The 27011-nt window shown below is 37.0% G+C and overlaps 1 protein-coding gene across 13 annotated transcripts in view; it reads left to right on the top strand.

Moving 5' to 3' along the window:
- ZNF407 (zinc finger protein 407) overlaps positions 1-27011 on the top strand; it is a 340195-nt gene that overhangs the window by 237609 nt on the left and 75575 nt on the right. For all 13 annotated transcript variants that reach the window (XM_052704184.1, XM_052704189.1, XM_052704180.1 and 10 more), the window contains one exon: positions 7546-7724. In XM_052704184.1, coding sequence (XP_052560144.1) covers positions 7546-7724 — 179 coding nt within the window. The remainder of the gene's footprint in view (positions 1-7545; positions 7725-27011) is intronic.

Here is a 27011-nt window from a genome sequence, read left to right as displayed (position 1 = left end):
TCAGCTGCACCCCTTCCCCTTGCAGGGGGACCCCAGCATGGGTGAAGAGCTGAGGCACATGCCCTGCTTCTGCTTCCCTTCCACCTGCTCCTCCTCCCACTTCTAGTGGTAGACATAACTTCTAGCTTTCTGTCTGAATGATTCCTATTAATCTCTTCCTGAAGAAAGAATAGTTAATGGGAACATTTAGAGCTGGAAGCCATTATTTTCTTGCAATGCAAGGTTATTTTTTTGCAAAAACAAAACTTTCTTTATATAGTGAATTGTTGTGAAATAAGTATTTATTTCTTGGGAAAAATACACTGGCTGAAAATTCGTGCATCAATCTCATCACCAGCACTTTTTATACGTTGGCTGTTTGCAGTGCAAGGTTGTAACCTGCCTTACAGATTCCTAGCAGGTAAGCTAAACCAGACCACTTCGCTTCTTATTTCCCCTCAGAATCAGAATTGCCCTGAATTTCCCTGTGAAAGAGTGTATTTTGGCTATGGTGACTGACTCTTTTAGCACCTCTATTTGTAAGAACAATTCTTTGAAATCAGGATGTTTGCTCATTATAAATAAAATAGTAAATCTGTGGCCAGGTTACGTTTTGGACATGCTGGTCTGCTGAATGGAGCTGTGGCACAAGCAGTAATTATCGATCTTCCATCATTTTCAGTGCTGACGCACAAGTTTTTGCTGCTTCCCTACAGGGCTCTGCTACTTTTTAGCAGCCAGCACTGGACATCTGTCACACATACTGTATGTCATAACAAATAGATCATTATAGAAAAAAATGCAAAGCTATAAATGTGGAAAAGCAGCAAGTGTTACGATTATTATCCCTGGGTGTTTCTATAATACTGTCAGAATAAATCCCAAATACATTTTTATTATTTTCTTTGTGAATCTGGTTGTGTCATAAAATCTCACTTAGACATGTAAATGTAGTGTGCTCTTTTATGGGCTACTTCATATTTTCTGAGTGACAATACATGCAATGCATGGCAAGACATGTAAAGCACAGCAACACAAGCGGCAACTAGATTGTTAAGCGTGCATTTTGTGGCACGATGGATATGTATTTTGGTCAGCTTAGCTTGGTGTGGTTGAAAAGCATCAGCTGCAGACAAATGTTCACGGCAGAAACAGCTATACTGTACAAGATGTTGTTGTTCCCAGCAGTTCCTTGCCCCTGTCCACAAGAGCTGGACAGCATAAAGGGGTGTCTGCCAGCAGGTACGTAGGCAGAACTGAGCTTGCATTAGGTACATCATAGCTGACCTCCCAGGTTCACCTGGAGCTGAATGCTGCTAATTCTGGCAGTGATGCCAGAAGTCTCTTGATAACTGAAGTTGGTTGCGCAGCCTGACTACTTACGTGATTCTTCTTCATTTAAAATTTAAAATATAAGACAGGATTTTTGCTTTTAAAGGAGAAAAGGCGAGGGAAAAGTAATCTGCATGTATGATAGTAATAAAAAGAATGAGAAAATGTATGAAAGTGTACCACATTTTTCATATATGTGTGCACATTTATGTTACATATGTGTTAATGTATTATTACAATTACAGTTCTGTTATGATTATGATGTTAATACATTTCAAAATATATTTTTGTCCATGACATTTTTTTGTCTTTTACTGTTTCTTTGGCAATAGTGTATTGAACTCTATCACTCCAATCAAGAAGGTGTTTTCCATTACATCCCTTACATCTGTGGTGGAAATGCTAAGTCACAGCTTGAAACAGCAATTGAGCACCTGGTGGGAAGGCAGGGTCAACTCAGAGGAGCTCAGGTGCATGCAATGCAGCTGAGTGACTGGAAGGAGTGGAGCCAGGATCCGCCCCTTCCTAGACTTCATTTAAGGGTTGGCAGTGGAGGTGAGGGTGTTTCTTGTTGGAGATCCCTATCTATTTGTGTCTTTCCAATGGTAAGCAGCTCTTTTTCCTTCATTTTTGCGGCTGCTGCACTTGGGCTCGTTCTCATTTGCTGAAGGCTTTGTCACCCTGCTACTATCGCGATACTTTCCATCCCTTTATAGAATTATGCCATCACTCTGTCAAGTGCCAGTTTTTATGCAGTTTAGTGTGACTAAGAAATAAAATCAGAAGAAAGGTGGTGGTTTTAGATGCAGCAACGCTGCATGAAACTGAAAGTTCTCTATATATCTGAATGAACAGGAGCTCTTGGCATGCTGAGGAGTACTGGGGAGCTGCCAGAATCCAGGCTTGGCTGAGAATCTTGAGAAAGTGGAAATTCTAGCATCTGTGTGTGTAGTATGTGTGCAAAATGCATTCTGGTATTTAAATCTTAAATTGATGTTTACAATTGAAAAGGATTTAGGAGAAGCTTAGTGATTTCCCAAAGTGAAATGGAAAGAACTCTGCCTCTGTAGCTCAGCTGAAATTTCAACAGGAGTTTGGATAGCAGAGAGCTCTTAAGTTGAGCAGCAAGTGTCAGACATGCAGCAGCATCTGTTAGTTGGACTCCATAGTGTAAGGAATATGTTGAATTGTGAGAGTGATTAACTAGTGTGATTTGCCTATGATTACAGTGAATTCCTTTGGATTTCAGTGTGTCTCAGAAAATAATGTTTTAACAGCAAACGGGGTGAGGGTTTAAGCAAGGATCACTGGGCAAACATTCTATGAATTGAAGTGTTCATGAGATCAAGCTAAATGTTCTTTATGACCTTGTTTTGAGATATCTGTGATTCTGCTTCTCTAGTTAAAATCATAACTGCAATAACTAAAGTCAGTTATCCAAATTAGCTGGCACTTTCTGTAAGCAAAACACCTGCAATTTTTTGTTAGTCACCTCAGTTATTAACCAGAGAGGAATCTTTGACACATACTGTTTTCTTGAGAAGTTTGTTTTCATCATAGCTGCTTGGATTTTTGAAAGAAGGTATGCAGTGACTTTGCTGTACTTCAGTCAGAACAGTGACGTTTGTGTGCTTCTCATATATTGCATAGCAAGGTATAAACAGTGCAGAAGACCTTCGGAGTGCTCTCTGTAGCAGAGTGAACTTGATTCGTACTGACTAGAAGGAAAAAATAGCAATCTTTTAACTCAGTTGGCTGTATCACTGTGTTTGTTTTCATGTTGTAAATAGTGACATCCATGGAGCTGCCAGAAGGCCTTTAGGTTATATGCATCTCTCTGCAGCATGAGGATGTTTCTACCTGGTGTCCTGGAGAAATCTTTTCAAAAAAGCTTTACGTTGTACCCTGTAGGGTGCTAAAATTTTTAAAACTTAGAGTTAGACAATTAACACTTTTTGCCTCATTTGTACCTTCAAAGCCTTCTATTCCCATGTCTTACAGCAAGCACCTTTCTGAAAACATCAGGTACTGTATAATGGAAGAGATACTAATAGGAGATTGATACTAATAGGAGCTTACAGGTGTCTCAAAACTGGAAGGAGCGACCGCTACACCACAGGACTGTGTTGCCATCCAGAAGGACCTCAGCAGGCTGGAGAAATGGACAGGAAACTCCTGAAGTTCAGTAAGGAAAAGTGAAAAGTTCTGCGCCTGTGTGGGATCAACCCTAAGCACCAGGATGCACTGGGAACACAGGAAAACAGCTCTGCAGAAATAGACCTGGGAGTCTTGTTGGACACCAAGCAGACATGAGCCAGAAATGTGCCCTTGCTGCAAAGAATGCTAACAGTATTTGGTCTGCATTCAAATTAGTATTGTAAGTAGGTGGTGAGTGGTGATTCTTGCCATCTACTCAACGTTGGAGTGATGTATCCCATTGTGGGCTTCCCAGTACAAGAGAGATATGAACTTCCTGGACTGTCCAGAGTCACTGGAATGGCACTGGAGCATCACTCACCTGCTTTAAAGCTCAAAGAGCTGGTTCAACCTAGAAGAAGTTCAAAGGAATCTTATAAAATCTTATAAATGACAGGAAGTTATCAAGAAGATATCAGCGGTGCCTACTACCAGGACAAGAGGCAATAGGCTCAAGCTGGAACACAGGAGATTCTCACTGAACACTGGGAAACATTTTATTTATTGTGCAGGTGAGAGCACTGGCACAATTTTCCCAGGAAGATTGTGGAGTATTTTGCCTGGAGATCTTTAAAAGCCACCAGTCCATGGGCCTGGGCAGAGGCTTCTAGCTAGCTCTGCTTGTGCAGAGGGATTGGATAAGATGACTTCCCTCCTCTTGGAAGGGACGAGAAGTCCCTTTCAATCAACCATTCTGTGATTCCGTAGCAACAAAATTTTACAATGGACAAGTTATTACCAGCTGTTGATATGCTGGTACTTAATTTGTCAGGAGCAGCAAAAGTCAAATAACTGGTTGGTAGGAATAGGCTTCTAATGACAACGTAAATGTGTGCAGTTAGGACAATGATGTGAATGTATCAATATATGGAGAACACTGCAGATTTAAAAAAAAAAAAAAAATCTTTTTTTTTTTTTTGTCTTTAGCCACAGAGAAGTTCTGTTACTCATAAGCAATGGTTGGATTTCTCAGGAGAAATCTGCTATCTGTCTCCTTTACTTCACAGTTCTGTCCCTTACAGGAATGCAGGAGCTCTCCTGGCCATATGCAGAGGGAATTACACCTATACCCTTCCCAATATATCAGTCTTTGATAGAGGAAGTCAAACAGGTTTGTTGCCCTTATGGGAAGTATGAGCTGAGCTCCTCATGTTTCGAGTTCTTCTGCAGTGTCTCATGTCGTCTTTCATCATGTGCAGCAGTGGATACCGAAGAGTACACCAAGAGGTCTTCCTCTTCCCTATAATAGAATTGTCACTGAATTTGCATTGTCTCATAAACCTTTCTTCACTTCTGATAAGAAATGTGAGTAACACTAGAAAAAAGAAATTTCAGTTCTGCTTCTCTGCATTAGCATTAAATACAAACCCACAGACTATAGCTTCAAACTAATTAAGTCTCTCTAATGAGTGCCCTTCCTGTTATTTCAGAGTGTGGAAAAATTGCCAGAAATACATACATTTGATTTAGAAAATGCAAAATGGATCATAAGGAGAAAGGCATACTTACATTAAGAAATAATGATAATAATTTAACTAAAAAGCTCTGCTCTGGTTTAGCCTTACTGGAACACAGGCTTATTATTTTCAAAAGATGCTTTTATTTGTTTGCTGCTGTAATATAGAGAGGAACTCAAAAACAGACTTTATTCAAACAATTTCCTTTGTGCTGGGCTCTACATTGCCACATTTGAGAACAAAGGGAATCTTTATCTCAAAGTTTATAGACTCCTGGAAGCTAATTTTATAGCACAAAGCCTGTCAAATGTTTAACTATCATCGCTGTTGCACTAGTATAATATTTTAGTTAGATGTTTATCGTGGCATAGCTGTAATGAAAATAGAGTGCTGTTTAAAATCACAGAGCTCTGTGTTTAGTCATAGGAGATGCATGGAATTGGGTGGGGTTTTTTTGTCATACATATAATAACACATTTGTACAGTACTCGAGGATTGCTAACAAAACAGATGAAGTGCATTGAATAATTAAAAAGTATTTTATATGGAGTACAATTTTGTCATGTCGTATTTAAGGGTATCACTTGGCTTCAGAAGTGCTTGGATTTGCCAGTTGTTACCTTCCTGGTTTACTTTATGATTTCAATTGCTGCATTGCAACCTAATATGAGAGGCCATCTCAATTCCTCATTTTGATTAAGCCTTTCTGGGCTCATCACGTAGAAAGGTAGATATTTTTATTTATTTATTTTTTTAAAAATTTTGATTTCCCACAATGGATATATCAGTATGTGGGCATGTTTAGGCACAGAATTTTACTGATGGCTAAATAAATGAGACTTTACGCTTGCTCCGTTTGAGTGGCTGAAGCAAATTCACAAATCAAAGGAGATAGGGCTGGCCTTTTATGACTTGAACAGACTGGGTTTTCTTCACAACTCTTACATAGGTTTCCACAGATCCTTTATATATTTCACAGAAATATTTCAAAGCAAAAAGTTTTATCTTTCCTGAACGTACTATGAGAGCTGAACTAAAAGGACACAGATATTTTATTTCAGATTTGTATGCTCTACTTTAATCCACTGCCCTTTAAAGTATAACCCATGATAGAAGGTTACCAGATTGTCTCCTGCTTTCATTGCAGTGTACGCTATCCATTTTTTTAATAAAATACATGTTCCACTTTAAGAACATTTATGAACACTGTAATTTTTTCAGGACTGAATTCTGAAAGATGCCAAGGACCAATATTTCCCGTATTTTTCAGTGAACATAAGTGTCTTCCCTGACATTCTTAGGAGTCTGATCATTATACTAGTATATAGCAGATGGAGATGACAGAGGGTGAGCTTTGGCAGCACCGTAAGGCAGATATCATCTTTACTATGACCATCTCCAATGGAGAGACAAGCACTCCAACAGAACTTCAAGCTGCTACTTCCAGTTTATAATGGGGGTCCTTTTTTAGGTGCTCGTTACTGTGATATTTGTAACAATGACAAGTAAACAATTGGTTGCTCAAAATACTACCACTGTCTGTTTGAATGTTTATGAATGCTTGGTTGTCTGTTCTTTTTTCCGTTAAGCTAAATTAATGTTCTTAATTTAAAATTAAGTCTCTAGTGCTATGAAATTCTACAGAAGAAATTGTCGTACGTAGACCGTTATTTCAAGAATAATCGTTGGTTATTTCTGCTAGAAATAAATGAAATTGCAGTATACCATATGTGGGTTTTGTTGCAGATTTTGAGTAAGTAGGAAATTCTACTGCAAAATTTTTGATTAAGACTAACATTTTAAAGACTGAAAATTAAAAACTGTCACGTTGTGGACCTCTTTGTATATACACAATAATTGTGCGGTCTCTTCCTATTCACTTTTTCTCAGAAATATCATTGGAGGCATTTCATTGAAGTGCTTAAAACTAATTGTATATATATTCTGACTTTTATATATGAAAACTTTACTGATTGCACAGCTGTATTTCAGATGTAAATCACAACCTAAGAGGTGTAAACAGCTCACTTCTCTGTTATAGGAGAAGTTAATAAGGTGAGGTAAAAGTCTGTGGAATATCCTTAAGAAAATCATTTGCAGGAATCCCTGTAGAGTCTAAGAACTTTGTAAGGCAGATTTACCTGAGTATAGTTGGGTATACTATAGGTATCCATGCATTTCAGTAGAGAGGCTTATTCAGGGCCTAGAGCTCAGAATAGTTACACAAACATCAGTTTTGCTATGTTAAAAGAGTTTTGTTTAATTTCTCTCCATCACTGACTACCATCTAGAAAATTAAAAACAGTAAGACTTCTGCAAATGTGGGAACTGTTCATTTTGAAATGCTTTTGATTCTAATGTATTGTTCAGCTAACCTGAAAAATCTTTGGGAGCTTTCATGCAAAGAACAGCTTCCGGTCAGAATTTAAAAGAATGCAAGAACTGGGCAGATTAAGAAAAACGAGTGATGACCCATCTTCTGTTGTATCACTAGATTTTATTTTCAGCTTGAATGATAGTAATGAATAAACCTATATTGTCATTATATAACCTATTTCTTTTTTTTTCCATTGCTTTTTAGATCTAACTGTGCTGAAAACATCCGTAAGCACATTTTGCATACAGGAAAGCATGAGGGAGTGAAAATGTATAACTGTCCTAAATGTGACTATGGAACCAATATCCCCGTAGAGTTCCGTAACCACTTGAAAGAACTGCACCCAGACATTGAAAATCCTGATCTGGCGTACCTACATGCTGGTAAGGTCTTTCTTCTCTTGCTTACAAATTCTTTGCTTTTCTACGGTGAGCATGCTTAAATGATAGCAATAAGAAAGCTAGCTGTTTTGAAGAATGTGACTTTAAAGTGAGTTTGGTTCTCTGCAAGTTTTCACAAGGAGTGATGGCCATGCATCAAGCACTGAAATCCATTCATGTTTCATAAGCAAGGTTCAATTCATGAACATCAGAAATGTGCTGTTAAGGTAATGCCTCATCTTGAAATTTTGTTGAAACTTTTTAGAAAAGTTTTTTTTTTTTAACGTGTAGTAAACCCCTAAGAACAAAAAACCAAAATCTCTTAGGAATACAGTGGCAAAGGAATTTACTGCTTCAAAAATTCCTATATTTCATTACAACAGAACAGTTTTTAGCATAAGAATATGGAACAGCAGAGATCTAACAATAACTTCCATGTATGTTTTAAGGCTTTACACTGGAGAGCATATATGAGAAAATCCCTGGAGGAATCAAAAAAGGATATTGCTTTAGGAGCAGAATTAAAAGAATAAGTTTGGGATGTTTTCTACTTAGGAAAAATGTATTTATATATTGCAGAGATTGTGAAGCTCAAAACAGGAGAGCAACAAAATCAATTTTTGGATCATAAAAATGGGAAAAACAGTTTAGTGGGAGGATGCTAGGAACAATGGTAAACTTGAATGAAACTTTATCTTAATTCAGGAGAGGCAGATAAGTTAGACATCACTGAGAGGATAGCTAAGTCAGAGGAGAGGAAGAAAGAACAGATGGTGAGAAGAAAGTGTTTGGAATTTACAAACTCTTCCCAAACAGAGGAGGAAGAAGCTTCGTGGGCCAAATCTTCCTTAATATGTAGATTAATCTTTTGTTGAAGTTTTGCTGTTATTGTTCTGTCAGATTTGAATCTTCTTCTATAAGGAATTATTTCATAATTTTTGAGTCACATACATGGGATGAAGATGACCTAGGGAGCTTTCATTCAGCTCTATGCAAGTGCTGAAGTTATTTTAAAACCTTTCACTCTTCTCAGAACGGCTGCTTACTTTCCTGACTAGAGGCAGTGTGTAATTTGTACCATATATTTCTATTTGCCAAGTATTCCACTTCATTTTGGAACCAATCATCAGGTCATGTCAGCATATGGTGGATAATATCTGGATGTGCAAAAAAGTGCCAGTTGGCAGAATACCAATTTTAAAATAGGTCAGAAAACTGATTGCATTTTGCCATAGTTCTAACTAACATGAATGAACATTGAATTCAGCTTAAATCTAGATACTATGGGATTCTCACTGTCATAATCTCACTTACGATAATATAACAACTAAAATGCTTTCAATAGACAAATATACCTTTCCCGTATGTGGAAGAGGTAACACTGGTACAACTACTGACATTTTTCTAAAACTTCAAAATCTGTGCATTGTTTGTTCAAAACTCCAGTATCTAACCAAATTAATTGCTCATTGCTTTGACAAGTGGAACAAGAGAAGGAGCAGTACCTGTGTTAGAAGATAGAGATTGGTTCTCCAGCTGCTTTCCTCAATACTTTTTCTGCTTTCAAACAGCACTGCTTGGTAGTGATAATTTTAGTTTGAAGTAAATGTTTGCCATTTAGGAGCTTTTGTCTCATAGGCATTATGATACTATTAGAATGCGTTATTTATATCCAAAGAGAAAAATATCTATGGATTGACATCTCCGTTATTCCACTGCAGAAACCATGGCATCTCACTACTGCGTAGTGGTCTTGTGTGGCTATTAAACTGGCTGCAATGCAAAAAGTTCTTTGGAGAGAAGAGGAGCAGATTGCTAATTATTGTTTTGATCACGTTGAAGGTTATGCAACAATATCAGGCTTTTTTTCTGTATCATTTCTGTGCTGCGGAAGTAGTTCATATTAAAAGTGAACGTGATCCTTGAGAATGAGTGCTGCTCTGGGATACCAGAATAACCCATTTTTTTCTGCATTACTATAATGGGCTTATTCTCTGAGTTTCCCCTGTGCAAATTAGATGCAATGCTGACATAGTTCAAGGCAAAAAATTTCTGCTTAAAAAAGGCTTTGTTGTAGTCACTTATGTGATTATGGAACTGCTTAGGACATCGAACAGAAAACTTGGAGCTGTTCTGCTAATTTAGAATTAGGAGTCATGAACTATTTCTCATGAATTAAAAAAAAATCAAGGCAGGCAGATGAATTTATTGTATTCTTTGGTATATCCGTTCTTTCTTTGAAAGCAATCCTATGCTTGTGAAGCATTCAAATTATCCAGCATGCTCTGAGTGTGTCTGCCTCTCTGGGAGTATGCAGTGGTGGAGGATTGCTTATTCCTTTGGATCCTGGCAGAAGGAAAAGCATGAGCCACATCCCTTTGCTGTGCAGCCCTGTTCTGGGGCCTGCTTGGAAGAGCCTTGTGCTGCTGTGGAAAATTATAGGTGTCTCTGGGGTTGGGCATCCACAGAACAAAGATCATGATGATAGTGTTTTGGCAGTTTGCTGCCTACGTGGTGATTGAAGGCTTAGTGCTCATGAAAAGTTACATAATTCATGACCAAAATGATAGATAGACACTTGATTATAGTGTATGAGTTGCTTCACGGGGAGAAAATATCAGACGTGAGCTACTCCTAATCTAGCTGAGAAAAGCCTAAAAAAAATAGTTACTGACTGCATAGTCAGACAAATTGAAATCAGAAACAAGGTGCAAACACTTAAATATGAGTTTGATTGAGCTCTGACAGCAACTAGCAGAAGAAATTTCAGCTGTTCCACTTCTATGAACTTTGGGAAAACTGGATACCTTCCTGGAAGATAGCTTTTAGGTAGGCCTGAGGTTGCTGGGCACACTGCAATACTCATTTAAGATAATTTAATGGGCTTTGATGCACCAGAAATCAGGCTATTATCTGATAGTCCTTTCTGCTCTTAAGTCTTAAAACAGCCTGTTGGTAAGGGTTCCACCTGTGCATCTAAAGTGTGTAGGTGCTGGAATAGCTGAGGACACATGTAAATTCTCCAGCGTGGTGTTCCTCTTGGAGATGACATTCCCATCATCGACACTGAATTCCTTCTCTCTGAGCTTGAAGTACCTGTGGCTATCTGATAGATATATCTTCCTCTCTGATATGTAGTTTTAAATTCTTGGTAAAATGCATAGGAACAGATAAATTTTTAACTTTAAGAGGTGTTAGAAGAATTCCTAGGAAATTGTGCTCTTCTGTTTGGCAATTCTCTTGTTTTGTTATTGGCTTCTGAAGTCTGACATAAATGAAAACGACAGGTCAATTAAGCATCTGTTCAGCAAGCCAGGCCTACCTCCTGCTCTTTTTTTAGTTTGGGAGAACAGTTTTAGCTCTTGCCAGAGAACAATGAAAAAAGAGAAGTTTACAGCAAAATCACTTTTGTTCGTAAGTTTGAAAAATATTTTTTGAACTTTTTTTGAAGTTCAGTTTTCAAAAGGCTGAGTCTCCACACTTTCCTCTTTCCATTTCTTTACCTTTTGAGAAAGCAAGCCTTACCAGCAAGCTGCAACCTGATTACATCATCAACAAGGGACCAAATTGTGATGCTATCAGTTGTAGCAGTTGCAATATTCATGAACGGAATTCTGAAAGTTCAAATAGTTAATCCCAAATAAAATTGTGATCTTTATCCCACTTGACAGCTACATTTATCAAATTATTAAGAGAAAAAATTGATTGCTAAAAGTTATGGTGTGATCTATTATGTGATTTTATCAAGGTATAACTGTGTTACCAAGTGGAAACTGCAGACTTATTCAGAATGTGAATTGGACGCACATAAACTGATAATATATCAATTATACCAGTGTTCTAGAGATTTTCTATTTCAAATTTATTTTTTCCCTTATCTTTTTACAACCTCTGACTCTTTAGTAGGAAGTATAAAGTTGGAAGCAAATTAGGAAAAATAAAATAATAGTCTCTGTTTATTGTTATATTCTCTGAATTCATCGTGCCACAGAAATATAAATTCAGTGAATGCTATGGGTGAAATCATGGAAATACGAATCAGTTAATTCCTTGTGCAGACACTTATTTCAAACATTAAGTAAAGCCTCCAAAGAATGGATAAACAATTTTATTTGAAAGCATATTAAACTTTGTCTTGATATAGTTCTGCTCTTAGTCTTTATCACAGTTTAAATAAAACATTCTTCAAATGCTGTAATTTAAATCAATATTAAGAATGTGCCATTGCTAGATATAAGCAAATCAGGTAGGAGCTTTTTCTGTAGGAATACTGCTTGGATTGTTAGTCAGATAAAACATTATTTTTGATAGCTGATATCCTTTTAAAAAAAAAAAAAAATAGAAAAAGAAAAGCAGCAGCAGCTCTGCTTCAAACAGGTTTGCTCTTGTCATAGCTATTAGTGCCAGTCTTTCAATAGCATGTCATGTTGATTGGCAGACACTCCCTTTCCTCTTTTGTGAAGAATAATAATTTTAGTGTGTGCTTGAAATAAAAACCTAGTATAAGTGATTTGCTGTTTGTAAAGGAGAAAGCTAGGTTCCTTGTAACCTATGTAGATTAAGTATTATTGTGTTTCAGGGAAAATTAATCTACATTTAAAAAAAAAAAAAAAAAACTAAAACGGGAGTCATTTTGATTATCTTTATATCTGTCTTCTGTTAGGAGGCATTGTATGCCTGGAAGAATTTCCCTAGCCACTGTCTCTATCTTGGTGGTCATGACCATGGAGTTGGTACTTTCCAGGTAGCCACTGACATGAAGAAAGATATGATTTATTTATTTTTTTCCCTTGTCTAATATGTAGCTTTTGCTACTCCTATAGAAGGCCTTTGTTGTTCATTTCATGGTTCCTCAGCTGCTTTTCCTGAGGAGTCAGCATTTAGTGCTGCTGAGTGACATGAGAGTGCTGAAGTATTTTGATGCAAATATTACATCATCTGACATGCAAAAAACCCACCACTGTTAACATTAGTAACACTGCATTAAGTGAACACTATTCTCAAATGAGTGAAGGAATGAATCTCAGTAGGAAAAAAATGTTTGGGATATAATTTTAAGGAAAAGGAAATTTTTTTGTCTAGACCGAAGTCTGGAACTTCCCTTACTGCCTTTGATCAGTGGAAGGTTATGTTTGTCGAATCATGCACTGTTTTTCTATCAGAAAATTTGATTTTGTGCTGTAGGTTCATTACACAAGTACTTTTTGTAATCTATGGCACCAATGACACTCATAGTTGTAATCTGACATTCTGTTAATGCCTTTCTGCCCACATCCCCCTGCTCAGGGAGTTTCCTGCCCCTCTTTATTCTCTGAAGGACCATCCCAATTTGTTACAGGTAGCTAATTTTCTTCCAGAGTGACCTGTTAGAGTTTCCTTGCCTGTGTCTAAATAAATAATCTGGGGGATAGGATTCTGTGATAGCTCATATCTGCTTTCCTATCGCTCTTCCTTGTGCTTTCCTGTTCCTGGAGAAGGAACAATTTGCCTCACCTGGGTGCCAGCTGTGCAGAAGATGAGAACAGAAATTCTCATCAGTTTTGGAATCGTAAGATCATAGAATATATGGAACCCTTCAGGATCGTTGAGTCCAACTCCTGGCTCCGCACAGAAACACCCAAAAATCAGAACACATTCCTGTGTCGAGTCCTAAAGCCAGCCTTGTATTTACCCTCCAAAGATCATCAGACAGATAGAGGTCTGCTTTGCAAATTATTTGTAATCCATTGCATGATGCTGGTAGCCACATACTGCTTCCCTACTTGTGTTCACAAAGACTGTTGCCTTTGCAGGGATGTCAGATTTGCTGATGAAAAGGAGGTAATCTTACTCTAAGGTATTACTTGGAGTAATTACACTGATAGATATTAAAACCTTCATGAAGAACACAAGATGTATTATTGGCTATTTTCTGCTAAAAATAGAATATCCTAACATAAAACTTTTAAAGCAAGGTTTAAATATTAAATTAGGGAAGTAGAAGTCCCTTAAGATGAGGTAGCACATGTAGGAAGGCAAAGTATTGAATTCTGCCAGGAAAAAACACTGCATAGGGTATGTGGCAAATCTAAGTATTAATATGAAACACTTGTATTCAAATATTAATATATAAAAATTCTGAGATAAACATAAGAAGCAATATATTAGGCTCATCAAGAAAACGTTTGCAATAAAAAATAATGATGAACTTTGCAGAAGCATTAGAAAGTAAAGATGTATATTGTGCAGGAGTTATGCAGGATGTTTTGAAGTCTGGAGATTGTCCACCCATAAAACTATAAAATTTAATTTCTTTTCCTATGAGGAGTAATCCTTTTAAGAGTAGATCTCTTAGTGTATCATCCAGGGAAGTTATGCTGGGGTCCTAAGAAAGCTCTCAGTAATTGTGTTTATTAAGGCAAGCACAAGGTATAAGATGCAATGGATGGAAATGCTTATTTATAAGATAATATATAATATTACTGGAATGTGCTGTGAATTTATTTACCCCTGAATATGTATAATATAAATATCTATACAGAGTTTTATAAGCATCATCCCTATTACAAACGAATTATTGAAGGACGGGGTTTAGTGGGAAATATTGGTGATAGGTGGACAGTTGGACTGGATGATGTTAGAGGTCTTTTCCAACCTTGGTGATTCTATTATTCTGTGTTTACTCGGAGGATTGAACTAAAATGTACTTGCAAGACCTGAGAGCACACTATATTTCAGTGTGACGATATACCAGAGTTCACTTTGCCTACATAATACCACCACCTGTTGGCCTTTGTCAATGTGGCTATTCATTATTTAGTGGGCACTAAATTTGCTACTGCATCTGAGGTGTATCAGCATCTCAACAACATGCACAGAAAGAGTGTGCTCCTAATAAATCATTTAAATGATTATTATATGCAAGTCTCTTTTGATTTACTTGCAAGCCATTGTCTCAATTTTCTGTTTTAATTACAGAATTGTTTATCAGAAAATTTTGATGCTACACAAAATGGAAAAAATATCAAGTAATTTTGCAATCAGAAATGTTTAAATATATGTGGATAATGTTAGATACAGAAGGACTGAATCAAGCATTACTTGTGTACTTTACTAGATCAAGTCATTAGTGAGGAGAAGAGCCCTCAACAGTAATTGCTCCAATGAATCACAAATCATTGGCATTCCATGCTGATTTTTAAAATTTCTTTTGGGCTTTCTTTTTGTTTGCTTTCATTGATCCAACGTATGCTGCACCGACATTCCATTAATTTCTTGACGTGGCATCTTGGATCTTGACCTTTTGCAAGCAGGGATGCCTTGTCTGTCTGGTACACGTGTTCTTTTGTACTTCTTCTAATTTCTACTTTACTTCCAATAGTTCTTCATAATTTTTCCCATCTTTTCATTTACCAGGTCTTTGGTACCTTTCAAATGCTAAATGCTCTCCCATATATCCTTAGTAACCATGCTGGATTTTTCTGTCCTTTTTAATATTTAGGTTTTATTGGATGAATGTAGATTGCACCTTTTCTAACTGTGCCTTAAATAATTGCCACTTAAGGGAATTAAGAAGTACAAGGGAAGGAAAATGCTGACCCATAGACTAAGCAGAAGGAAAAAACGTTCCCACTGGGTCCAATTTCCTAAGAAGGACCATCAGGATAGTGACTAGGACCTGAAATTATGGGCTGAATGACCTCTAAAAAATTATCAATTCAAAGAGGAGCTTGTCTGTAACTGTTTGCACTAAAGGAAATGAAGATAGGTAGAAGTCTCACAGAAGAAAGATTGTTTCAGTTTCTTGGTGAACATAGAAGAGCATGGTATGAAACCATCATGTAAATACATTGCATGCAGACTCTCTGTAATTCTTGAATCATGTCAAAAAAACAGAGGCAGATGTTATCTCTATTAACTCCCAATGTGTCAACTAGTTTATAAACCCTGGTTCTAAATGGGAAGATAAATGTACATCTTCTGAATTTAAGATATTTTATTCAGGTCTTGCATTTATTGGAAACAGTGCATGCTCATCAATATCTAACATCAAAGAAATTAGCTGTACAAAAACTGCTGCAGATCTAATAGAGATGTGTTCCTTCTTTGAGCCACTGCAGTCTGACTTTCATATAGTATTCACTGATAATACGAAAGGACTTTAAAGTGAATGCAGTTTTCATGTAAATCGCATGGGAACCTGAGTACAAAAGAAAACTTTTGGGCTACAGATAATACAAATTACTGACTGAGCTCCGCAATACTGGGTTAAAGACATTGCTGCTTCTATAGAGATATGGACTGAGAAGTAGTAGTGCAAGACACTGGGAGCAAAGCTGCTGGACAGGTTTCTGCACGCTACTTAAGAGGATTTTTTAGGTACTAGAAGGATTGACTACTTCTCAATTTAGAATTTTAGAAACCTAGGCTTTTTTTCAGAAACTGGAATTTCCTTATCAACCAGTGTATGTTGAAAATAGTTTGTTGTATAGTTTTTAGGAATATAATGGTGTTGCAGAGGTGGTCAACATGCTTAAAATGTTAAAAAGACTACCTATGGCAATCTGAGCTGTGTCTCAACCTCCTTCGTGACTTGCCAAAATGGTACTTTTTAGTCTAAACAGTAATAGCAGGTAAAACTTTTCAGAACAAAGTTTGTCAAAGATTTAGAAGAATTTGTCTATTTGAAGTGATAGCATTCAGAGGGAACTTTTGAGATGAAATTATTGATGGAGGAGGGGGAAAGATAAAACCTTGGACATCTAGTTGTCTCGAGACACTGGAAATATTTAGGGAAACATTTTTTATTTAACGTAGATTTTAGATTCAGGGTATGTATTCGCAATGTAGATATTTTCAGTACACTTCTAAGAGGACAATGGAAGGGAGACATCAATTGCAGAAGGATTTGGTCAGGTTGGGGATACTTGCTACACAGAGAGTAAATCAATACAACTTGTGAGCAAAGTAAAGTATTTGAGGATCTCAGGAAAGCAGAGAGAACTAATGATATTTGATGTGTGCTGAGTGGAGAGATTGGGACAAATCATTCAGAAAGTATTTCAGCTCTGTTATCATCTTCTCTCTAGAAATGGAAAGGGGAGGGAATAGCTGCACACAGAAGCTGTGGTGCCCCATCTCTGGAGGCACTCAAGGCCATGTTGGATGGGGCCCTGGGCAGCTGATCACATGGGGGGCAGCCATGCCTATGGCATGGGATGGGGTGGGCTTTGAGGGCTCTTCCTACCCAAGTTGTTCTGTCATTCTATGATCTGTTTGGAATTTTTACAAAACTTTTTTTATCAGTCTGTATACTTTTCCTTTGCTTAAATTAAAAGTGCAGCTGTTTTTACTTCATAAGAATTTTGAAAATAAATACCTTTGTTTCATAAAAATGTTAAAGAGGTAAACTAAGATGTTTCAATTATTTACTCCAGTTTTTTTTGGAGAAAATCAATGTATTTGTGGTCTGATTTCTTCTGATGCCGATGGGCAGAAAAATGGGTGTCCTTCTTGGAAAATGTAGAAATAGGTTTGTTATAGAAAGAAATTGTACCTTAGTTTAAAATGTAATGTGTTTTTGTAAAGCTCTAAGTACACTTGAATTTAATTCTTACTAACATAACATAGTGTTACACTGCATTTCTCAAAGCAGTTCTGTTTTTCTGAATGTGGTTGTGTCCGTTTCACAGGCTTCACAAGATATCCATGTCTAAATATTGGTAAGCATTATTATCAGCTGTTTTGTTTTACTATTTCAGTTTTTCACATTCTGTCTCGTATTTCCAGGAAGTGGTAATTGTTACATATGCACTTACATGAGAAAAATTCTTGGAAGTAGATTTAAAGAAGAAAGAGAAAATTTCTAGTAGACTTTGTCTATATGGACTGTTAAACCAAACTATAGTCCTCATTTTTCATGTATTTCTGAATGTAAGTAGACAAGTATAAGCACTTAAAGGCATAGGTCACATACTTACTACCAGGTTTCTTTTTTTTTTAAAGTGTGTTTAGAGGACGTATTCTAAGCTTTTTTTTAGTAAGTGATTTGTTTTGGAAAGCCCACGTTATCTGATTCTTTTATAATTATAATTAAAATTTTCAAAAGGATAAATAAACATGATTTCTGAAGTTCTGGTGAGGAAGTACAGTGTTGGGTATAAGCAACTGCAGTGTTGAGAATAGAAAGAAATAGAGCCAGGCCAAGTTACCAGTCTGCATGTTGTTGTGTTGTGCTGAAACATTACCCTCTGCTACAGTATGGATTGTACAGAGCGAGATGTGTTCCAACAATTGAAAGCTTTAGGCTTCTAAGATGCTTAGAACTAAAGGCAGTTATTGTTCCAGTTACATGAGGTAGGTGATAACTTAAATTGCTTATTTTCATTTTCTGGTAAACTTTTATTTTTCACTCTTATCATTCAGTAATGAGGTTTTAAGTGTGTTGAACTGTTATGAATGTCCTTCAGCAAAGTAAGGACTGTGACTTTCTAAGTGGTACTGAGTTTCTGATGATATTGGGAGATGGAATTTGGGTAGGTGTTTAATTTTGTAAGGTAGAACCTGTAATAGATATATCACGAAACCTAAAACTGACTTTATTTCATCTAATGCATTGAAGCACACTTATTTTGCCATATAAGTAAAGTAGTTTCATACGTTGCTGAAAGTATATGTGACAAATTTCTGTATTTTCCTGATTTGGCTTAATTTTTATTGGAACCAAAACTTCTTTGGCAATTTTTCTATTTAAAGGCTTGCTAATCTGCATTGATTTCTTAGTTTGGTATGGAATCGTGGCTGAAAAATACAGTACATCACTGCCTGTTCTATCACCTGACAGCGACTGATAAAGCATCCGTGCAGAAAGTGTCAGAAAAGGTTAATATTTATTGATTTTATGGCGCTACAACCAATGTAGTTTTGCCATCAAAGATGTATGGCCACCAGCAATGGAATCTGTAAAATTACAGGTTGGGTGCTAGTTTTTATTATAACCTATGCCAGTATTCTGGGTTTAAAAAATGACAGATATTTAATTTAAGACAAAAGGCTTTGTATGTGCAGCTACTATGTACCTGGAACAGGAGTTTTGCATTCTAAAACGAAACCCAAGCACTGTGCTTGAGAGCTTAAGGGTGAAAAAAACACACATCCTTGCATTGCAAATGACAATCACATTTAGCCTTTTCAACCACTTAACTACATGCTATTGATCTGTAGAAGGTGCCCAAGCAAGTGATAGCTGAAATTATGAGCAATAAAGGGCTTGCTTCTTCAAACAAAAAAGTATATAATTAGACAGAGAGGAGGAGGGAGCAGAGCCTGTGTTTGGTTTTAGAGACGTTTAAACAAGATGGACTGAGTGCAACAGCATTGTTTAAGTGTATGCCACGAGAAATCTGGTTGCCTTGAAGCATAAATCCATGGTCTGGTTGCAGCTTGTGTGTAAAAATTAGGCGTGCACTCCAGCCTTTACATTTATCTCCATCAAGATTTGCCTGACAGAAAGACAATCAGTTGGTTTGCTTACATCAACTAGGGAGAGGAAAATCTTGCAAAGCTTTGGTTCTTCTAAATGCATCCCCAGTTTGCATTTTTATTCTATTTTTCATTTAGCTGACTCCCGATATCAACTTCTACATAACTGATAGTTCCATTGATATTTCCAGAAGGTTTTCAAAAAGATGGAAAAATACTTGCTGGTGTGCTGAAAATTAGTCTACTAAAACACATACAGTTGTACAAAGACTTTGCACAGGGAGGTTTGTGAGGAATGGGGGCCAGATCCAGCCCCATGTTTTAAGAATTCCTGTTTAAAGAATACACACTGCAGAAGGCTATTTTTTTTATGTTTAGTTTTGCATGCAGATTTTTCTCAGCAACGATGGGTTTGGTTTTGAACAGAACCTGATGATAATTCAGCAGCTAGAAACTCTTATTTTAGCCTGACCGGTAGAATGAATTGTGTGGCATACAGTAAACATGCTTTAGATCTCCTCTTGTCTGTACCGCAGTTTTCTGTGGAGCTTTATACCACCAGTTTGTCTGGCTTCCTTTTCCCCAGACAGCTTACCCATTTTATTGTGCTCATTTAGAGGAAAGAAAAACTGTTTGTCTCCTTGAAAGGCAAGAGAACAGTGAGTGGAAAACTACTTTTATAGCTAAAATACCATTATAATATACGGCAACTAAAATTCTAAAATTGAAAGGGAAGATACAGGAGAAATTCTTAAATCATTGTTTTAAAACCAGTGACAATTTGAAATATTCCCATGAAGATTCCTATTTTTTTTTTTTTGCCTTCCTCCGTTGAGCTTAGTAAAATGTGATTTTTAAAATGATTGTTAAAATAACTTGTTTAATTTCAATAACTCAAATAAGATCCATTCCTCATATAACTCCACCTTTTTTATTTTAATGACTGTGTCATTAATCTAACATTTTCCATTTTTATTGTGCTTCATTTTTCCCCCTTCTGATCGCTTTAAATTATGACTCTGAAATGGCACGCACTCAGCGGCAGCATGCTCTGCCTGCCTTTTTACATCTCTCTCACCCCTTTCGTCCTCGTGTTTTTAACCTTCTGCACAGCCAGGTGCCAACAGCATTGCGGCTGTGTGGTGTCCATCAGTGACTTCCAGGCTGCAGCTCCGGGTGGCAGCTCAGTGACAGAAGGGTTTTCAAACACTTTATTTCATTGTTTAAAAATTAAATATCGCTGCTGCAAACTGTTTGTTATAGTTTATAAAGCCTTCACCCCCAAAATTGGTGCTTACCTCAGGTAATGGTTGATATGTTAGGTTGTTAACTGATTTTAACAAATGATTTTGTGGAATTAATTCATAATGTAATTAAACTTTAGTACCAGTAATACACAACCGAAGCCGTATATTTATCTTAGATTGCATAACCATGAGAGGACTGCATTGCTTAAATCATTATCATTCTCCGAGTAAATAAAATTAATTTATTATAGACCTCACCACACACAAATTTGATATAAAACTAAGGGATAAGGAAGAAAATAGGTAATTGGAGGCTGCAGCTCACGGAATGATTACTCGTGTTAATGGCCAGTGCAGCATTCTGGCCCTCCTTATAGCATCTATGTATAGTAGCAAGGAAAATCAAGAGTGCAAGCAATTCTTAGAATTCAAATTCTGCTCGCGTTCCCTAGGCTTTTTCACTGATCTTCAGATACAGGATACGATGTGGTCCATCAGATTAGGATTCGTATATGGTAACGCTGTCTTGAACACCTTGTGCATGCACCATGTGTGTTTGCAGCAGCACTGCAGAGCGTGCCTGCAACTTCCAGGGCAGAAGGTATTATTTGCTGATATCTCTGTGTGGGGAAAAAAGCCAATGTGAGCCAGAAATTGCTACCTATTTCAGATGGGAGTGAAGGTATAAAAGCAAAATAACTTTGAAATCACCATACTTGTAGTTACAAAAGCATTCAGGTAGGGAAATGTTTCATCAAGAATCAGAATGGGAAATAGAAAAAAGCTCTGTTTTGAGCATGAAATTTGCACTGGTGATTGTAAGTGGCAGCAATACAGTTTCATTGCTCTTTGGGGGCAGGGTTGGGGGCATGTGGGATTAGAGGTGCCCATGTGTCAGCTCTTCTTGCCCTGGATGGAAATAGGCACTGTTTGGGACCTCGTTGCAGAGCACTCCCGGGGGCTGAATCCAGGCTGTTAAAACCAGAGTGTGGGAACTTCAAAGCTGCAGCACCAAGGGGCTAGCCTGGGCTAGCAGTCCCCAAAGAAGTAGGGAACTGCATCACATTAGCGCAGTAGTGCAGCCCCTGCATCAGAGTGGGTTTGCCTCTGGCCCATCTGCTGTGCAGTGGGGAAGTGAGAGTATGAAGGCCTTTGTGCTTCAAAGCAAAGCTGGTGCTGTTGGAAGCCACTGGCTAAAATCTCAAGAGTGTTACCTACTTATTAGAGGGGCAGGGGGAAGTGCCTTCTGTGGAATACTCAGAGTGTGAGAGGTTTTTGGGAGGAGGCTATAAGTATTGCCAGCCCCACTCAGCCTTGCTCACCACCCCGCATAGTGTATGTGATGCCCCTCATATGGGACGTGTGGATACCTTGTTGTTGGGTAAATATTGTACTTGCCCCCAGAGGTCTGTAGGACATGCCCTGGCATTTAATTCTTAACAATTCTTCAGTATTATTTCTTCAGTTAACAAGTTGCATTTCTGTTTACCCACAGTTCCTCAAATATTCTTTGCTAGAGTACTTAATGAAATCATTTATTCAGACTTCCTTGATCCTTTCTACTAAAGTTATAAATTTGATAGCATTGCTATATTGACTGGAATGTTACAGAGCAGTTGGCTTTTATTGTTTTTGTGATATAAAGTATGTGATTTTATTGTTCATTTTTATATCTCAGATTTCATCCTTTATTAGAATTTTGAGCTGTATCATCTTCAGACTAAAATTTATCCACTGTGCTAAGTGCACTTTTAAAAATCCTGATTAATTAATCTGTAATTCCTCCTCCATCTTAACAGCTAGATCTTAGGGTTTTTTTTGGTAAAATCATGAATGAAGGAAAGTAAATGTCATCTCTGTCACAGTATTTTTTTTTTTTTCTTTTCAAGAGACACTTGTAAGAGTTGCAGCATCCGTCCCAACACTTCCTTGAGCTTAAAAAAAGGAAAGAGCAGTCATGATTTTCAAGAATGTTTGTCCCCATCTTTCTTTCATTGCTCTGGTTCTGGGTACTGCAGGCACAGGTGGGAAGGTCCCACTCCTATGTGTGTGTATGTAACCCAAATCACAATTTTGTAATCGTAATTCCACTCTATAGTAATCTTGTGCGATTATATGTGATTGAAGCTGAGATATGAACATTTATGGTCCCTGATCAAATAAACTAATCTTTAAGCACAGTTTACATCCTATCCTCCTCTAAAATTTTCTTCTTGATTTTGCTACAGCAGGCATTAAGGCAATTATTTTTTGTAAATAAACTGTATATTACTTATGGAGTGTGTTTAGATTTGTCTTAAGTGCAGCTTTAAAAATATTTGTTGGTTTTGGAGTAAATAAAATAGCCTATAATTGTTTACAGCTGTAATTTGAATAACTAATATATATGCTCCAACACAACTATCTTCACATGTGTTTTATCTGGGAGACTTAAGTGCTTAAAATTCAAAAGTTCTTTACAGATATTTAGGCCAAAAGAAATATCTGTCATCTCATATAATTTTGATTATCAAATTTTGTGGACAACTCATGCATTGTTTTTTCTCAGCAGCTTATTTTGCGTGCTTGATCCTTACAGCCAATTTGTTGAGTTTTCTTTGTTTAGCGATTTGTTTGTTTATTCTGCTGCTGAGCACTTGCAGTCAGTGTTTAGAGGCTTCAAGTTGTCATTTATGTTCCTGCAAGAGAAGCTGGGTTACCAGTAAAAGTGTTTTTGAAGTCACATTGACCTTGGTCGAGGAATTGCCTGAACTATTGTCCTATCACTTACAATGGTGATAGCTTCTAAGGTTTAAATTACAGAATGGTTTGGGCTGGGGGGGATCTCAGAGCCCACCCCATGTCCCCCACCAGCTCAGCTGCCCAGGGCCCCATCCAACCTGGCATTGAGCACCTCCAGGGACGGGGCACCACAGCTTCTCTGGGCAGCTGTGCCAGTGCCTTACTGTCATAGTTTGTGTGAATTGCAACCTGTTTGCTTCAAAGTACATAAGATTTTTTGCATATTCGTTTGCAAGCTTGGTACAGAGGAAATTTTGATACAGATGCTAAATAGCAGGTTATGTTTTTCATGAAATGCAGTTATTAACTAATACAATTCATAAACTAATCTACAGTCTGCAGAAATTCTGGTCAGTGACAAACTTCATAGAAATCAGGAAGTAAGAGTCTTAAAGTAAATGGTTGGATTTCTGGTGGAGTGAAGTAGTAGACTTTGTGCAGTGCATGAAAATGTCATGTGTATATTTTTAGTATACAAATCTTCGCTGTCAGGCCTTTATATATATATTTATATATAAATACACACACACACTATATTATATGTATATGGTGTATGTATGTACAGATAGATACTATCTATACATATATATACAGCACCTTTCAGGAGTAGAGGAATGATATAATTTAGAAATAATCTAGAAAATCTCAAGCCTTAGATTCAATCTCAAGCCTCTCTACAGAGGAAGGGAGAATAAAAGAAGAGAGGAAATAAGGTGCAGAAGAAGTCAAGTCCAGTTCTATAAACATGGTACATAATTTACCTTTTAAATGCCCAGCTTCCCATTGAATTGCACTGGACCCTCACAGTTCAGACCTGCATTTGTGGATGGAGGTCTATTTCAGGCTTACATAGGAGATTGTGAGGCAAAGCTGCTGCCTTTGGAAGGGCTAGTCTTCCTCTAATGTAGGGCATTGTTTTGATAGAAATATATCTGGTTTTCTATGGAGAAGGCATAAATTAATATGCAGTGCCTGTATTAATATGGTGAAAGGAAGTGGAAATGCCAGATAGGGCTCCATTTAAAAAATGCAGCAGCCACATGTGTTAGGAGTGAAATAAGGGAACATATACAGGAATGTGCACTGCTGTTTCAGAGAAAAGAAGTGAAGTGCTTTGCTTATTTCTGGTACAGTTTGCTACTGACAGTGGCATTCCACAAGAAAGACTATACAGAAATTCTACTAACAATCTTGGTCACTGGCAGAACCAAATCTAGAATTTCATTTTCCCTATCTGTGCTATTTCATACCTAGATTTACTAGTAAAGGACATTAGCGTTGAATGGTGCCTTTTGCATTAATGGTTGTTGCTAAATAACTTTGGCCTTCATTCAAAAAATACATATAAGTGATTCTGAATCCCAGTGGACTATATGAATGGGAGAGCATGAGTGGAGTTTTCCTCATTGTCTGAAATTCCTCAGAAATAGATGTGGCAAATGCGAAATCAAAATATCTCCTAAAACTGGGCCATTTGTTATGAGGGATTGGGTGGGAGGAAGGACAGAGAGTATTCCATCACATTATTATCAGCAAGAACCCTTAGCTGCAGGTGGCCTGCGGTTGAATAGCTCTGAACATAGCTGTTTTATGCAGGGAGACATTTGGTCTTTGTCTCATCCAGGAAAATGGAGAAATTCGTTAGTCCTCTTTCCCCCTTTATGTCTTCTCTGCCATACCCAGCATGAATTCAGTAGAGTTGACATTTGGCCTCATCCCCCTTAATTTTAATAGTTGTCTTTGAAAGAAATTGCCAAATTATTAAATGCTTAATATCTCAGCACTTAAAACATAGCATTTTAAAACAGTCATGTATAATACTTTTTTTATGTGCATATGTAGTAAAGTGCACCTATATTTTCCTTTGTGTTTGATCATTAAGAGATATATTATATTGTCAATATATACTATGAATGATTTTTTAAACAAACCTTCTACTGACTCGACTGTAAACTTGAGAAAAAGCATTGGTTTCACCTTAAGGTTGTAATTTCCTTATGTTTAGTATAAAATCAATACTTTAAGAGTGACTAAAATAACAACCAGACAATATTTACTACTTTTATGCTGAATGTTTCAGATCAGAACTTAGGAGGAGGATCCGAGTTGTAATTTAAACATTTATAACCATCATTCCAATCTCTCTGACAAAACTTACTTCATTAGATCTAGAAATACAATCGTTTCAATTAAGCATTACTCCAGCATTGTTTTCCTTAGCATCAGGCATTGGTACTTGGATCTAATGTAGTCCTTCAGCCTTATAAGTCAGGAATAGTTCCTCTGATAGCCATTAATTAAGATCAGTTTAAAATTGCTTGAAAAGAATTGAAGAATTGGGTCCACTACATTGTCTTTGAAAATAAAGTTAAAAGCATGAATGTGATAATATGAGTGTCTGTTCATAGATGTATGAGGTAGATAAAGGGCATTTTGCCATTATGTGTCAGATTATTTTGACTTCAATTTTTCATTGAGGCATGTTGAGTTAAGGTGGTGCCTAATGTGAGTAATAGTGACAGAGTCTGACCTTTTTATGTGATTTTTTTTTTTTTTTTTCTTTTCTATAATGATAGTGAACCTCTGAAATAAACCTTATACCAGTTAGAGGGTGTTACAATTTTGTTAGGCTCTTTGTCATGGTGAACCAACTGGAGATGAATTTAAATCTTTTGTCTCACAATCCATACTTCTCCTTCTTCATACTCTCTTACTTTCCAAAACGTAACAGACTTTAAACATTCACAAGTAGTAAGTAAAGCAGCTCTTCAGTGAACAGATATAATTACAAAAGAAATAAAAGAAGGTAACTCAAATTTCAGACTAGATGCCGCACTTATTCTTCCATTGTCTATACCTCTATAGTTGTGAATACTCCAGTGATTTTATGTCAAATTGTGAAATACCAAGTCCAGAGATTTTAAAAAATAGTAATAAAAATAGTCAGAAACAACTGCTCTGAGGATACTTCATTTTTGCCCATCCCAGCTTGAGAAATGCTATTCTAGATCGGTCTTCCATAGTTCTGTCTTTTTGTTTCATAACTTCAGGTTATTTTGCGTCATGTCCTTGAAACAATTCTTTTGTCTACGTTGTGAATCCTTGCCAAGTCTTTTCTGTCTGCACAGGGTGCACATAGCTATTGCACTGTCATTCACCCAAACAATATGTCCTCTGTGGAGATGTTATGCTTTCATTAGTATGGTATGGCAAAAATTGTTTTTAAATACTGATTGGCATTAATTTTTATATTTCAGTTTTGTATGCATAATAAATCCAAAACTGAATGTGGTTAGCTTTTCAGGATATAATCATGGAAAGAAATATAATATCCTGGTTTCTAAAATGAAATCATGTGACTGTTTTGTGTTTGGCTTGATCCAAGGATAATGTTTTATGAGGAGTTTTACAAAGTAATCAGACATTACTTGGTCAATAAGAGCAATGCTGAAAAGTAGGCAATGTCATTTGAACCCAAAAAAGTTACTCACTCTAGCAACTGCAGGCTGATACCAGAATCACCAGCACCAGCAATTTGTGCCTTTATTTGGTGATAAATTAAACAGGTCTTCCTGAGCTCATGCAAGCAGGAAGTAAGAAATGATCTCAGACTTTGTGAGTCACACTGTGCCTGATTAAAATAAAGGTGTAGGAGATACAGAAAACTGCTGTGTGTGATTATTTCAGATATATTATGTTACTGACACTGCAGCAAAGACAGACATCATACATTTGGCATACAAACACAACATCATTTGATCTAACCAGCAATCCTGAATTAGTAAGAGAAAGCACCATTGAC

The sequence above is a fragment of the Tympanuchus pallidicinctus genome, unplaced genomic scaffold (genome assembly GCF_026119805.1).
Source record: "Tympanuchus pallidicinctus isolate F22 unplaced genomic scaffold, pur_lepc_1.0 scaffold5, whole genome shotgun sequence".
In the NCBI taxonomy this organism is placed as follows: Eukaryota; Metazoa; Chordata; class Aves; order Galliformes; family Phasianidae; genus Tympanuchus; species Tympanuchus pallidicinctus.
The sequence above is the reverse complement of the archived record's forward strand: the minus strand, read 5'-3'. Positions and strand labels throughout refer to the sequence as shown.